The sequence below is a fragment of the Heloderma suspectum genome, chromosome 6, assembly GCF_057233095.1.
Source record: "Heloderma suspectum isolate Gila_16-S chromosome 6, 16-S_ref, whole genome shotgun sequence".
In the NCBI taxonomy this organism is placed as follows: domain Eukaryota; kingdom Metazoa; phylum Chordata; class Lepidosauria; order Squamata; family Helodermatidae; genus Heloderma; species Heloderma suspectum.
In genome coordinates, this window is record NC_139463.1 from 70793397 (window position 1) to 70807564 (window position 14168).

General features: G+C 45.6%; 1 protein-coding gene across 6 annotated transcripts in view; it reads left to right on the top strand.

The window, feature by feature from the left end:
- SPOP (speckle type BTB/POZ protein) overlaps positions 1–14168 on the top strand; it is a 59949-nt gene that overhangs the window by 33332 nt on the left and 12449 nt on the right. For all 6 annotated transcript variants that reach the window (XM_084804799.1, XM_084804795.1, XM_084804796.1 and 3 more), the window contains 8 exons: positions 1402–1549; positions 2954–3075; positions 4079–4230; positions 4371–4498; positions 7044–7221; positions 8301–8356; positions 9609–9731; positions 13968–14110. In XM_084804799.1, the coding sequence (XP_084660925.1) occupies positions 1472–1549; positions 2954–3075; positions 4079–4230; positions 4371–4498; positions 7044–7221; positions 8301–8356; positions 9609–9731; positions 13968–14110 (980 nt within the window). In that variant the 5' untranslated portion in view covers positions 1402–1471. The remainder of the gene's footprint in view (positions 1–1401; positions 1550–2953; positions 3076–4078; positions 4231–4370; positions 4499–7043; positions 7222–8300; positions 8357–9608; positions 9732–13967; positions 14111–14168) is intronic.

Sequence of the window (14168 nt, forward strand, 5' to 3'; positions counted from 1 at the left end):
TCTTTTGACGCCGCTCCATCTATTGTCTCACCTGCTGGTGAAGATTGGGGCAAGGACCTCGCTCACTCTTGCTGAATTTATTCTGTAAAACGCAGTGTCCATTGACAGTTCTGTTTAATAGCATTCCGTGATATTGATACAAAGTTAGGAACTGGTGATGCTTCTTGAGTTAGCTTGCTACTGAAGAGGGTTTATACTGTTTCAGTTCATAGCTCTACAAAATGTGCAGCAGTTGGGAGTGTCGGCGGGGGGGCAAACCTTGTGTTACAGATGATTTACATGATACCTAAAGCAGGCTGCAGTGTGGGCTGAGTGTGTTTTGGGAGCCTGGGGGAGCCCTCATAGGATTTCATCCCATTTGCCCAAGGCTCCCCCCGCTCCAGCAAGTTGGCACTTTACTGGGCTGCTGCTGGTAGTCTCATAAGTCTTTGTGATGGTTGATCGAGACCAGGTTCTTTTTATGGTGGCAATGCTATATGTCAACCTGTATCTGAAAAACTGGGACTATGTGACAAAGCCATTACAGTTATCATATGTACACAGAACGAGGGCAGACTTTGCACCCACCTCCAGGCTATCCCTTGGCTATCACCTTATTTCTCCCTCCTCTCCTTCTACTTCTGTGGACCCACAAACATGTTGCACTTACCCACGTGCATATTTTCCATCAGGTGCTTGACTCTTGTTTGTATAGTTGCGTACTCTTTGTATCAGACATAGTTCTCCCCTGAATACCAATTGCTGGAGAACACAAGCTATGATTGGGCGCGTGTCCGGCTTGTGGGTTTCCCAGAGGCATCTGGTTGGCCACGGTGTGAACAGAATGTGGGACTAGTAGGCCTTTGGCCTGATCCAGTAGGGCTCTTCTTAGGTTCTTTCTCTTGCAGAGTGCTGACCTGGATTCAAACCCCATCTCTGCTGTGGACTTCCTTGTGTGGCCTTCATAAATCTCTATATATCAGTTCTAAAATCCTCAACTATAAAAGAGATTTTTTTCCCCACAGAAGTTACCCACAATGGTACTATTACTGTAAATATTGTAAAGCCTCTTCCACAAATTCAGTGTGGTATAGAAATAAGCAGCAGCAGGAGTGTAAAGTGCCAGAAATGCGAAAATCCGAGGTGCTTAAGAATTGCAAAAAAAATTTTCCCGCCCTGGTGAACACTTGTCGAGACCCTGTCAGTATTTCTTTAGGAGTAACTCTTTAACCTAGCATAATACAGGCAGAATAAAACGTGCCTTGGGCAAAAGAGCACAGAGCGGAGCAGGTGATCAGGCAATTAAAAAAAAAAAAAAAAGCACTACAAAAGTAATTTCAGAATCTTGCTGTGCAGATGAAACCTAACAGAATTACTGGATATTTTTGTTTTAACCCTTCCCCTTCCCTCTTCTTCAATCAGGGTGAAGATTGCACACCCAGATTGTTTTTTTAACTAACCTGTGAAATCCTGTCTGACCTCCACACTGGCGATGTCAAGGGTACCGAGTCCTCCTCCTCCGGCAGAGATGTCAAGTGGACCTGTTGCAGAGAGCTGGTGTTACACTCAAGTAAGTCTGCAGTGTGGAATCCTTCTAGCATTGCCTTATCGAGGGACAAAGAATGTCTGATAGTGATTGTAATACCAGCTGGCATTCAGTGTCCCCTGTTCGAATTGCCATGGCCCCAAACAAATGTTGTGGGCATTATGTGATGCTTTCTAAATAACTGAATTCAATTGCTAAAACCTTGACAGTCAAGTCCTGCCAGCTTTGGTAGCGATGAATGTAATGTGTAAAAGTATGGGATTCCCAGACTCCTGTGGTGCTCCTGCCCAGCTCCCCAGGGATGGACATCAGCCTGTCCTATTCTGGCTGCTCTGCTAAGGTCCTTCCAGTCCCGCTAGGGATCCAGATCTCCAGCCCCTGTGGCGCAGGTGCTATTATTTGCAGTATCTCTGGAAATCCATATGGTCCAAATTTTCACAGAGTGTGAAAAGTGGCCCCTCTATTCTTCGTATTTTTTTTTTTTTTACCCAAGCCATCCTTGGGATGGTTAGTGCATCAGCCCAGTGGACCAGCCCTCAAATTCCTTGTGCACAATCCAAAGCTAGACCAGTGGGGGGAAAGTTAAGCACATTAACTCTCCCTTTGAAATCATTGGGGCCCAAACTGCAGCATTTTGGCTGTATCGTGCCCTGCATCCACAGATACATTGACATTTCCCCTTAACTGCTTAACGCCAGCCATTAAAAGCCACCCTAAATATCATAAGGTGTTGGCACTCCTTCCAGAGGAGGTGCTCAAGGTTCAGACTCCTACAAACCTTTGGAGAAAGGGAGTCTGATGTTTTGGTGAGCAGCCTGCAACACTGCCACTCTCTGTCATGGGTGTTATATTCAAGAAAGGTGCTCGCTGTTGATTTTGAACACCACAGTCTCAAGGGAGTAGGCCTCCATTGTGGAATCCAGCAGTTGAATCCTGAGAATCTAAGCATCCATAAAACACAACAAAAACAAGAAAATCCATTGGCAGCAAACTTTCTTTGATGTAAATACTGCAGTAGATTCTCAGATGTCTCCTTAGGTGAGTCACTGCAGGGAGTGTATACCTGTTAATAGCCATGGGAGTCTCTTCATTGATTAAGAGCCCATGAATTGCAAGCTAAATGCTCCTCCTTGCTTCTGTGTGAGAGGGATAAACATAGAAGTGCTGTGGAATGCCTTTGGTTTGCACAGATCAGTCCCTCTTGGCGTACATATCACATTTCAAGAGGATGGCAAAGTTTTCAAGGTATCATAACTCTTCATCGTTCCCTAATGTGGATGAAAGGTATTCTCCACCCCCCATCCTCAGATTTCTGATTAGTAGTAACATTAGTGGGATTCTTGGAGATTCTGCCTTTCAGCTATCTTTTTCTTTATAACTGTGTACATGAATTGCTGGCTGCTATTCTTCTTTCCTTTTCTTTTAAAGATTAAAGTGGTCAAATTTTCCTACATGTGGACCATCAACAACTTCAGCTTTTGCCGGGAGGAAATGGGTGAGGTCATCAAAAGTTCGACATTTTCATCGGGAGCGAATGACAAATTGAAATGGTAAGGACCACTACACAAGAAACACCTGGCCACAGTCTGCAGTCAGGAGCAGCAAGAGACACATTAATTGATAGTATGTGGTGCTTGAACCTTGGTTTAAAATTCACTGGGAAGCCTTGGGCAGGTTGCTAATGCTCCGCCTCAGTACTGCCTTCTGCAAAATGTCATAATAGTGATTTGACTCATAGGGTTGTTTTCAGAATGGCTAAGGAAAGGAACTGTTTGTGCATGCCTTACGCTTCAGTAGAAAGGGGAGATGTCGATGTGGCATATATCAGGATACTTTGCGTCAGCGTCATAGCAGTTTTCTTGTCTCCCGATATAATCTTCCTCACCCATACCCAAAATGTAGCTGAGAAATCAGTTTCAAGAGACCAAAACATCATCTTGTCTGATGGCTGGCAGCAAGACAGGACCATCAGCCCATGCAATCCAAGCCGCAATGTGTTGCAAGCAAAAATAAAAAGCCACAGGCCCAGCACAAGAGCAATAACTCCCCAAGGCTCAAGCAAGCAAGCCAAGTTACATGCTGCGGAGGAATGAAACAAATTTATGGGAACTAGTCAGTCTGAACTGAGGGCAGCCTTTTTCCTGACCCCCACAAGGTGGAAGTCAGAGAATCCTGAGGTTGAGTAATACCCAGTGAGAAATCCCAAGGAAGAGAAATTTGGTGCAGCTCTATCCTACCCAGTATTCTGCCTATAGCTGGGTTGGTCCCTGATGCCCCAGAAAAACAGGGGATGTGGGAGGGACAGATCCCATATAGGGGAGAAAAATGTTAAAACCCAGCAATCCTTTTCTCTTTGGGATCTCTGTGGAGCAGCCTCATGCATTATTACCTCATTGCAGGATGCGGCCTGTTGTCCCCTGGCAATGCAAACCTTTGTGTACCCAGTACAACAGATCTGTATGTGGAAACTTGTTTCTGCCAGCAGGTTAGATTGACTGGATCTGGGTGAAAGATTGTATAGAGAAGATGAAAAGGGTTTTTCTGTTTCTGCAGGTGTTTGCGTGTGAACCCAAAGGGCTTGGATGAAGAGAGTAAAGATTATCTTTCACTCTACCTCTTACTGGTCAGCTGTCCAAAGAGTGAAGTCCGAGCCAAGTTCAAGTTCTCCATCCTGAATGCAAAAGGAGAAGAAACAAAAGCAATGGGTATGGATAGTTGGTGCTTGGGTACTTGTATTTACTTACCATACCTAAGCAGGGAGGAAACAAGAGCCCAGGTTGTGCGTGTCTTGGATTTTCTTTAAAAAAAAGGAAAAAAAAGAATCTTGCCTTTTGTGTGTTTCCAGAGAGTCAGCGAGCCTATCGGTTTGTGCAAGGCAAAGACTGGGGATTCAAGAAGTTTATTAGAAGAGATTTCCTCTTGGATGAGGCCAATGGACTCCTTCCAGATGACAAGCTCACTCTCTTCTGTGAGGTAAGGAGAGAAGAAATTCGAAATCTTCATTTTGTCTGGAAGGATATTCATAAAGATGCTTCTGCCGTCTCAGCATCTATCATAGGTCCAACCCCTTGTTCGCCCTGGCGGTTTAAAAAAAAATTGGATGGGTTTTTTTCTCTCCATCTGTAGGGCATGGCTCATCTCTCTTGCTTGTGTTGTCTGAAACTATTGTTGTGCAAGCTCCTTATGCGCTTGCTTGCGGCATCCTGTGGCTGGAGGAGTTGGGGAAACAGGTGTGTGGACCACATTTGCTAAAGTAGTCAGGCAAAGTAGCCTTTCTGTCCCCCATGTGTCTTTGATTCAATCTTGGAATAGATGGGCTCATCTTAAGCTTTTCTCTGACAAAAACTTATGAATCCAGGAAGCCAGAAGTGGTGCACATAGATAAAAAAAAAACTTGTGCCGGTTTTCGCTGATGCTGAGATTTTCTTGCCATTTAGGTGGGATGTGCAATATGCTCAGCAAATGTTTTTTTTTTCTCCATGGCCACAGGTTGCCTACAGCTGTGTTTCCATTTAGCAGGAATGATGTTTGGAGTTTTTTTCCCCTTTTTCTCTTTCTAAAGACGTGATAACATTTGGTGAATTGAGAGACTGTTGTGGGGGCTTCTGTTTGCTTTAAAGTTCAGATACTGCTGAGGAAGGGGGTTTGTCTGACTCTCAAAATTTCACATAAGTTCTGCTGTGACTCTTTTCTGTCACCTGCATCAACATAGGCTGACAAACGGTCACATTTGGGCATGATCATATGAGACAGGCATCCACATTTACTTTCACAGTCCTTGTTTCTCTGGCCAGTGCCTGTGGGCCTGCCTGCCAACTAGGTTGTGTTGGGATCGTGAGGCATCAGTCTCCAGAGTGAGGCGGTTGCTGTGTCAAGGAGGCAGAAGCTGGGTTGCATTGCAGTATTCAGCAGAGACTGCAGCATCCTTAGGATCTCAGCTTTCGTTTAATAAAAAGCAGGGTATTTTTAACCCCCTTTTGACTCCAGAGGGTACTGGGCACAACCCAGCCAAAGTCACACACTTTGAAGTCCTGTCAATTTTGATGGGAGAGATTACAGGACATGCATAAATCTTCCATTGAATCACTGGGATGTGAGTGCTTAATTTTGGCTATATTGCTCCCTAAACTTTTCTTTTTTTTTTCTTTATACTTATATTAAACAATGCCTGGTAAAGTCCCCTAAAGCAGTGGATTTCTGAGCGACGGTTTCAGTGTAGCCTTGAAAATAAATCCAACAGGAATTATTTCAATCCTCCAATTCTTATACTGGGTTTTCTGGGTCATAATCCATTTTGGATTGGGCCGCTAGCTTAGATAACTTTAGAAGGGGATTCAGTACATTCATGGGGGATAAGTCTGTCCATGGCTACTAGTCACAATGGCTGTATAGAACCGCCATGTCCGAAGGCAGAATGCCTCTGAATGCTCATTTGCTGAGGAGTGACAACAGGGGAGAATTATTGCCATTCATACCTGGCTTGTGGGCTTCCCAGAGGCATACAGTTGACCACTATGGGAAACCGGCTGATGGACTAAAGTTACCTTGGGTCTGATCCAGCAGCGATATTCTTATCTCTGTGGATAAACAAATCACCTCTGAATGAGCTCTTAATTTCGCCTGGGGAAGTTTGTGAACCCTGCACTAGGTAATGTGAGATTGCATTGCCAGAAGATTTGGAGCCTGGTTTTGCTTAGGCTTAGGGATTGATAAATAGCTATATGTGGGATCAGGAAGGCATATGGCCAGTGCCGCTGGGTGAATACAGATGACCACTTAATGGTGTTAACTTGCTGCAGTATGTCAATAAACACTTGGGAAGGTGGTCTGTAACACCCTGCCAAGTGGTCAGGATAATTTTACTACACATCTACATAACAACATAAGAACCATGCTGGATCAGACCCAGGGTCCATCTAGTCCAGCATTCTGTTCACACAGTGGCCAACCAACTGTTGACCAGGAACCCACAAGTGGGACATGAGTGCAAGAGCACCCTCCTGCCCATGTTCCCCATCTGATGACAAATCTGAGGGAGTAGAGGATTTGGCCAGGGACATCTGGGTTCCCAGGTATTTATCCATACCCCAGTGGTCATCTGTATTCACCCACTGAGAGGTTTTGCAGTATGTGGCTTGACAGATTTCCTATATAAAACTCAGTAGACATTTTTTGGTGACATATCTGCCCCTTGCCTGCAGCACATGATGGCTTGGATTTCAGGGGTTAATCTGTAGGGGTGGCTGGTCCTGCCTTTTATCCCGGCGGGGTAAACTTACATGAACTTCCAATTCCATCCGCGCCTGTGGGTGCCCGCAGCAGCTGAGCTGGGGTGCGGGGCTGGGGAAACACATTTCTTTCCCTCTGCATTGCTGTGTCTTCCTCGCAAAAAGGTCTGCATCGCTACCCGAGAAGATCTGTGGGATTTGTTGCTGGTTTGCTTTGTCCTTGTAGGTTCACTGCTGCTACTACTCCCTCTACTTTTGTAGAGGTGTTGACCCACTGTTCTTCCTTGCAGGTGAGTGTAGTGCAGGACTCTGTCAATATCTCCGGCCAAAACTCCATGAACATGGTGAAGGTACCCGAATGCCGCTTGGCTGATGAGTTGGGAGGCCTCTGGGAAAACTCTCGCTTCACTGACTGCTGCCTGTGTGTGGCAGGCCAGGAGTTCCAGGCCCACAAAGCCATATTAGCAGGTCGGTACCGATGTGGACACCAGGCATGGCAGGATGGCAGATGAACAGTTCAGTGGCAAGCCGAGTGCCTCGATGAGTCTCTTGCAGATCGCCTCTCTCTTTTAAGGGGCTCCAAATAACAGTTCCAAAAGATGGGAAGCTCTGACCCCAGGTGAAAGACCAAGAGCCATGGGGTTGCGTCTCAGGAAACCTTAGAAAGAAAGGCTGATAGTTAAGGATACAGAGGGAAAAGGTGCAAATGAAATTGTAAACGCTGCTTTGCAAGAGGTTGTCTAGGCCATATGTATGCTGCTGAGCCCAGGGTTGTGTTGTTAGTGACGGAATTCAGCTTTCAGGGTTTGTTTGTTTTTTGAGACGCGAGTCTCTAGCTCTTATGGCTACAAATATATACTTGAAAGTGTGCAGCCAATGCCCGCTGAAATTCCAGAAGTCAGATGGATTGCTTAAAAAGATGTCCAGTTGTTGGAGGCAGATTTTGATGCTCTGTCCATGGCTAGCAAAACCAGAATGAATTATGCAAGACTGTAAAATTTGTTCAGCTTCCATAATTTATATGGATTGGAGGATTCAGCTTTTCTTGATGTAGAATTTAGATTGTCTGTGAGCAGAATGCGTGTGGCTTGTGTTTTTAAAAAATTTTTAGGACAGAGTGCACACAGTCCTGTGTACCCTGTGGCAAGCTGGTTTAACTGCTGTGGGTTCCTGGCAAGGGAGCCCCCCAGCACTGCAGTGGGAGGTAACACTGGATCACCTAATAGGTGAATGGTCTGCACACTTGCTAAACTGCATTTTCCAGATCCTCTCTTGCTTTGGGGTGCAGGGGGGGTAGATGGGATGGGGAAGCTAGTTTTAAACTGGTTTAGTTTAGTGTACTTATGCCTTTGGGAAGACATTTGATATATTTCTCTCATGAATGTTGTATTTGCTTTTGACATGTCCCTTTTATATCAGTGCACATATTTGGAGGTACTGATTGTATGTGTCAGTTCCTCTCTGGAGAGGAAGGTTATCTCTTCGTATCTTTTTAATCATGTTTGTGTGTTCTTTTTCCCTTCTCCCCACTCTGCCTACGGCAACAGCACGTTCTCCGGTTTTCAGCGCTATGTTTGAACATGAGATGGAAGAGAGTAAAAAGGTAAGTGAATGGAGGAGACAGCTTTCTAGTCATGATGAAGAGCTGTTTGCTGGTCTACAGATGGAGAGATGTTGAGGAGGCAAAACCATTCTTGATTGACCCAGCAAGAAGCTTAGAAGTACTGCGGAAGTTTGACCTCCACCCACAAATGGTTTGCTCAGGCAGAGAGGCTCAAAGCAGAAATAAAAGGTACTGCTGTTAATGTATCCAGGCTGACAAGACATCTTGCTCTGGGACCAAAGAAGAAGAAAGCTGACACTGTGAACAGCATCTTGGGCCATTAGGTCTTGACCGGAAGAGTGGCTAGGGAACTAACACTGCTCATGAAAACAATGTTGCTGTAGTTGAGCAGTTGATTTTCAGTTTCTCTGTTTCAAGGAGCCAGAGCACTGGATGCAACCCTGAGATTCAAATCTCTGTTCAGCTGTGAAGCTTATTGGTTGGTGTCTTTGGTCCAAGTCGCAAGCCCTATGCAGGCATTCGCCTTCTCACATGTAGGGCTAAAGTGGGGAGGGGGATGTGAATGTGCATGTAAACCCAATGTCCCCACATGCCCGGCTGCTGGAGATAGCTTTGTATGTTTCCGATCACAGGAGTTCTGTAAGCCCTTTCAGCTGAGCATACTTACAGAGCTCTTTTCAGACCTTTGTGTTCAACATATGAAGGTCTGACTGGCAGCTAGGCATGTTGGGGATGGGGCCTATGTTTGTGCCCACATCCCCCTCTCCACTTCAGCCCTACACGTGAGCAGGTGAACACCTGCATAGGGCTACGGTGTTCCAGCCATTTCTACCTTGCAAGCTTGTGGGGAAGATAAGATTGAGAGATGGGTGTATTTATAACCCATCCTGAACTTTTTGGATTGGGCAAGAAGAGAAATCTGAATAAACCCTTGTAAAGGCAGCAAGTGGGCAAAAATGGGCATATATGCAATGCTAGAGGTTAATTGGGAAAGCACTGTTGTGCTATTTAAGATGATGTTTATGTAACAGCAAATACCGGATTCTTCCGTTACTGTCTGAAATGATGGAAAAACAGAGTTAAGGGGAAGTTTCAATGTAGCATCTTCTGTAGCTGGAAAAGGTAGTTGAGAGTGAAATTGTTCTGTGCCCTGCATGTTCTCTGCGAAATATTTAAGCACTTTCCAGATAATTACACCTAGTCTGAAAAGAGAGATTTGGGGCAAAAGAGGGACAGTTTGGTCTGTTGTTTGAGTGTCAGTAGAATAAACTTAATCTCCTCTCTGGTGCAGAATCGAGTTGAAATCAACGACGTGGAGCCTGAAGTTTTTAAAGAAATGATGTGTTTCATTTACACGGGGAAGGCGCCTAACCTTGACAAAATGGCTGACGATTTGCTTGCAGCTGCTGACAAGGTACACAAGGAGCATGGCAGACCAGCCCTTGACCACTTTTTCTCTTAAAAGAGAGAGAAAACCAACACGGATACTTGTTACGCTAGAATGTTTGCTTTTCACATTACGTACCAAGGGCCTTTTGCATTGACAGATACATATGTTTTAAATTGAAGGAGAATTTTCACCACCACCACCACCCGCCCCGAGCATGTGTTATGACTTTCTGGGGTAAAACCATTTTTGGTGTCTTACTAAATTAATTCGTTGTTCTTGGGACATACCGTGATAGGTTTTCTGAGCCCTTCTAGCTTTCGTCATATGGCAGGGATTGCCGGGGGCTTGAGTCAGGAGAGGGCCAAATCCCCCCTCCCCCACCAAGATGTCTGGTGACTGTGTCAGCCATGAAGTCGTTGTTGCCTTCCTGCCCTCCTCCCAGTTGCTTGGCTCAACCTTAGGAAGTTCACTGGCAAGACAGGAAGGAGGACTGAGAGAGATGAACACAACTTCCTGACAGGTGCTGCCCCATTGGGAGCTGAGAGGCTGCTTCAGAGTCCTCCCTCTGGGGAGCCCTCTCCTTTCACAGAGAGCACAGACTGCTTTGTCAAAAGCAGTCTCTGCTTCTCTGGCATGTTAGTGCCGTCTCCTGGACCAGCAGCAACTTAATGAAAAGTGATAGGGCACCCCTCTCTCTGTGAAGTGAGAGGACACTGCCTCATTGCAAAGGCCTCTGAGGAGACCTCTGACTTCCTGAGGAGAGAGGTACCTGCAAGTTAAGGAAGCTACGCCAACACTCTCAGCTCCTGCCACCCCTTATATCATTGGATTTGCGAAGTGTGTGCCCCTTCTTACCTCACAGGTACCTCACCCATCAGGAAGCAACAGGGGTGCCTTCTAAGGGGTAAGAAGCAGTGGAGCACTGTGCATTCCCATTTGGTATCGGGGAAGGGGAAGCAGGGTGCTAGGAGAGTCCAGATGCCCTATGTGACCCATGGACCACTAGACGACCATCCCTCTCCTTTGGCATGTTGTTGGAGTAGGGGGTTGAAATCTGATTCTTAGTATCTGGCACCAAACCGGAATATGGAATGCTCTTTGTACTCATGGAACCCTAGGGTTCCATGAGTACAAATAGGCCAGCCTCCTCCTCCTCTTCTTCTTTCAAAGGAGAATTCAGATACTAGAAGAGAAAATATCCCACCATATCTGGGCCCCCATTGGGATGGGACCACAGAAACGCCCCCTTCCTGTCCTATTGCCCTCCCCTCTCACCCTTGCTGGGAAAGACAGGATGGGTAGAAGGTCAGCAATTGGGGTCCACTTCTTTGGTTTTCTTTTGTTGTCTCATAAGCCCCATCCCCAAAAGTGGAATCTGAAGGATATAACTGACAGGTGGAAAATTTAAATGAAGGCCCTTAACGCTTCTCAGGCACATCACCTGCTATTTAACCTTTGCTCCACAGAGATGGTTGTTTTACTCCAATATGAAAAATTGCAAATAGCTGAGTGTAAGGATATAATATTTCAGCATCTGCTAGGATCCTGGGATTTTTTTTAAAGGTTTGACTGCTAGGAAGTTCTGGCCAAATAGACAAAAGTACTCAGGATTCAGAAGTCTGTCTTGGGCACGTTCTGTGTAGGCCGTAGACGTGAAGCCAGAAGTAGGGGCAGGGTGCAGACTGGGAAAAAAAACAGAGCTGAAGGGGATGAGCTTCTAGAAATTTGGTCCAAATTGTCAGCAGAATAAACAGTCTAAAAGCCCGTGTGATTTGGGAAGAAAAGCGATAGTGAATTTCAGATGGAACACTGCAGAAGAAAACTTCTTGTTTTTGTGTGTTTTGTTAGAAATTTGTCACCATGCAAATTGTGTTGCGCATCTCTCCCCAATACACTGTCTTTTCCCCGCCACCTAGTAGAAGCCAAGTGGGTCTCTCCACTTGCACAGCAAAAGCCCATTTTGGCTTTTGGGTCTGGTTTGGTGGCAAGTGAATTTTAAAGCCCACTCAACAGCAGTAATTGCCCAACCATTGATTGGGCAGTAAACTTGTGTGTGGGTAATTGTTTGGGGTGAAGAATTGGGACTTTTTATGTAGCTCTTTCCTCTAAACATCCCCGGGTGTCTTTTTAAACACAGAAACCAAAACCTTTTATGGTAGCACATAAAACCTCTTAATATTTGCCCAAGAGGCTTGGGAACAGCTTGTTCTATCTTTCCTCCAGTCTCTTGGGAAAAATACGTAATTATGCTATAAACAAAACACAGTGCATATTCGAAACCCTGGAGACCTGCCATTGGGCTCTTGGGTGAAGATGCGATTAGAGGCGTAGGCTTCGTCTTTCAAAAGTGTTATTGAGGAGGATGGGAAAGGATGCTGTGGTCCCCGAAGGACCCGAATACGCTGACCTTTGGTCCAGCTGCACATATGGGCTGCTTTATTGGGCCTGTCTGTTCCTTGTGCCCAAACCTCCAAAGTTCTGCAAATAGGATAAATTATGCAGATTAGCTGTTATAACTTTGCATAATGTGGCTTCAGTGATTCAGGCTTGGCACATATTTTGAATATTTTGGCAAAAAAACCCAGGGGTGATAGAGGAAGACCATAGAGACGTTTCAGAAAAAAAATTTTCTCCCCAGCAGAAGGCCTTGGAGGTTTTAGTGTTTGTTTAGTAAGTCTATTCTATCCCTTTGTGAGGAACACTGACAGATGCCCAGAATATGCATCCCTCTTCTTCCCCCTCCCTCTGCATGCTTCTGTGTAGTGAGTCTTAAATTCTGTGACTCAGAATATTTCGACTGTATAATATGGGGTGGGGGAGAATGGGCTGGATCGAGACTTAGGGTGCAGTCCAATGCATGTTTAGACAGAAATAAGTCCTGCAACTCCCAGCATCCCCCAGCCAGTCATGCTAGAATAGACCCACTGAAATCAATGGGATTTTAATCTTGGTCATGACTAAATTAAGTCCCACTGATTTTTAGTTGGACTACTCTGAGCATGACCAAGTCCAGATCCAACCTACTGTCCTTTGCATGTATTGTCTTGACATTGTGTTATTGTTGCAGAAGCGTTGTGAAGAACTTGGAATGTTTTTTCCAACCATATTTGGAGCATATTTTTTATCTACCAGCGTAGAGATGTCATAGGATTTAAAAAAAAAAAATGGTGCAGGAGCCACAAGTGAAAAAATGTTTTTCTGTGCCATATGATTAAAAATATGCCCAGAATATGCATCCCTCTTCTTCCCCCTCCCCCTACATGCTTCTGTGTAGTGAGTTTGGCCATAGAATCCCTGTCCAAATGTCTGGAGACGGTGAGTGGCTGGATGGGGAGCAATAAGCTGAAGCTGAACCCTGACAAGACCGAGGTACTTTCGGTGGGAGACAGGAGGAGGCTGGGGGATGTTGACCTGGTGTTGAATGGGGTACGGCTACCCTTGAAAGACCAGGTCCGTATCAACTCCATCTGATACGGCGGCTGCGCCCCTTCCTTCCTGACCATCTGCTCCCATTGGTAGTACATGCCCTGGTCTCCTCTCGTTTAGACTACTGTAATGCACTCTACGTGGGGTTACCCTTGAAGACGGTTCAGAAGCTGCAGCTGGTACAGAACGCAGCGGCTTGCCTGATTAAAGGCAGTTGCCGGCGAGATCACATCACTCCAGTGCTGAAGGAGTTGCACTGGTTACCAGTTGTTTTCCGGGCCAAATTCAAGGTGTTGGTTTTGACCTTTAAAACCCTATATTGTTCTGGCCCAGCCTATCTTAAGGAGCGCCTGCAGCAGCACCAGACAGGCCGCTTAACAAGATCAGCCTCGGATGGCCTTCTGTCTGTCCCATCAGCCAGGACAGCTAGACTGGTGGGGACGAGGGAGAGGGCCTTTTCTGTGGTGGCCCCCACTCTGCGGAACTCCCTCCCTAGGGAACTCCACCATGCCCCCTCTTTAATGAGCTTCCGCTGTGCATTAAAAACGTGGTTGTTCAGGCAGGCATTTGGGGTGGGTTAGGGTATTTTAGAAAATGTTTTTACTGTAGAATTTTATTGTTTTAAACTGTTTTATTGTATGTTGTACATTGCCCAGAATGGCTGGGTGACCAGCCAGATGGGCGATTAATAAATTTAATAATAATAATTTAATAATAATAATAATAAAAAAACCCACCTGGCTGTGGGGGACTTTCCCTCAACAGTGTAGCCCCTTTGCAGTTGTCCTCTTTCTGGTCAACCTCATTTCAACATCCCTTTGTTTGTTTTTGCAGTATGCTCTGGAACGCTTGAAGGTGATGTGTGAGGATGCTTTGTGCAGCAACCTGTCTGTAGAAAATGCAGCGGAGATCCTAATCTTGGCTGATCTACACAGTGCTGATCAGCTAAAAACTCAGGCAGTTGACTTCATAAACTAGTAAGTAGGTTTTCCTTTTTTGCCCCAGAGCACAGGGAAATCTGGCAAGTAGAATCCT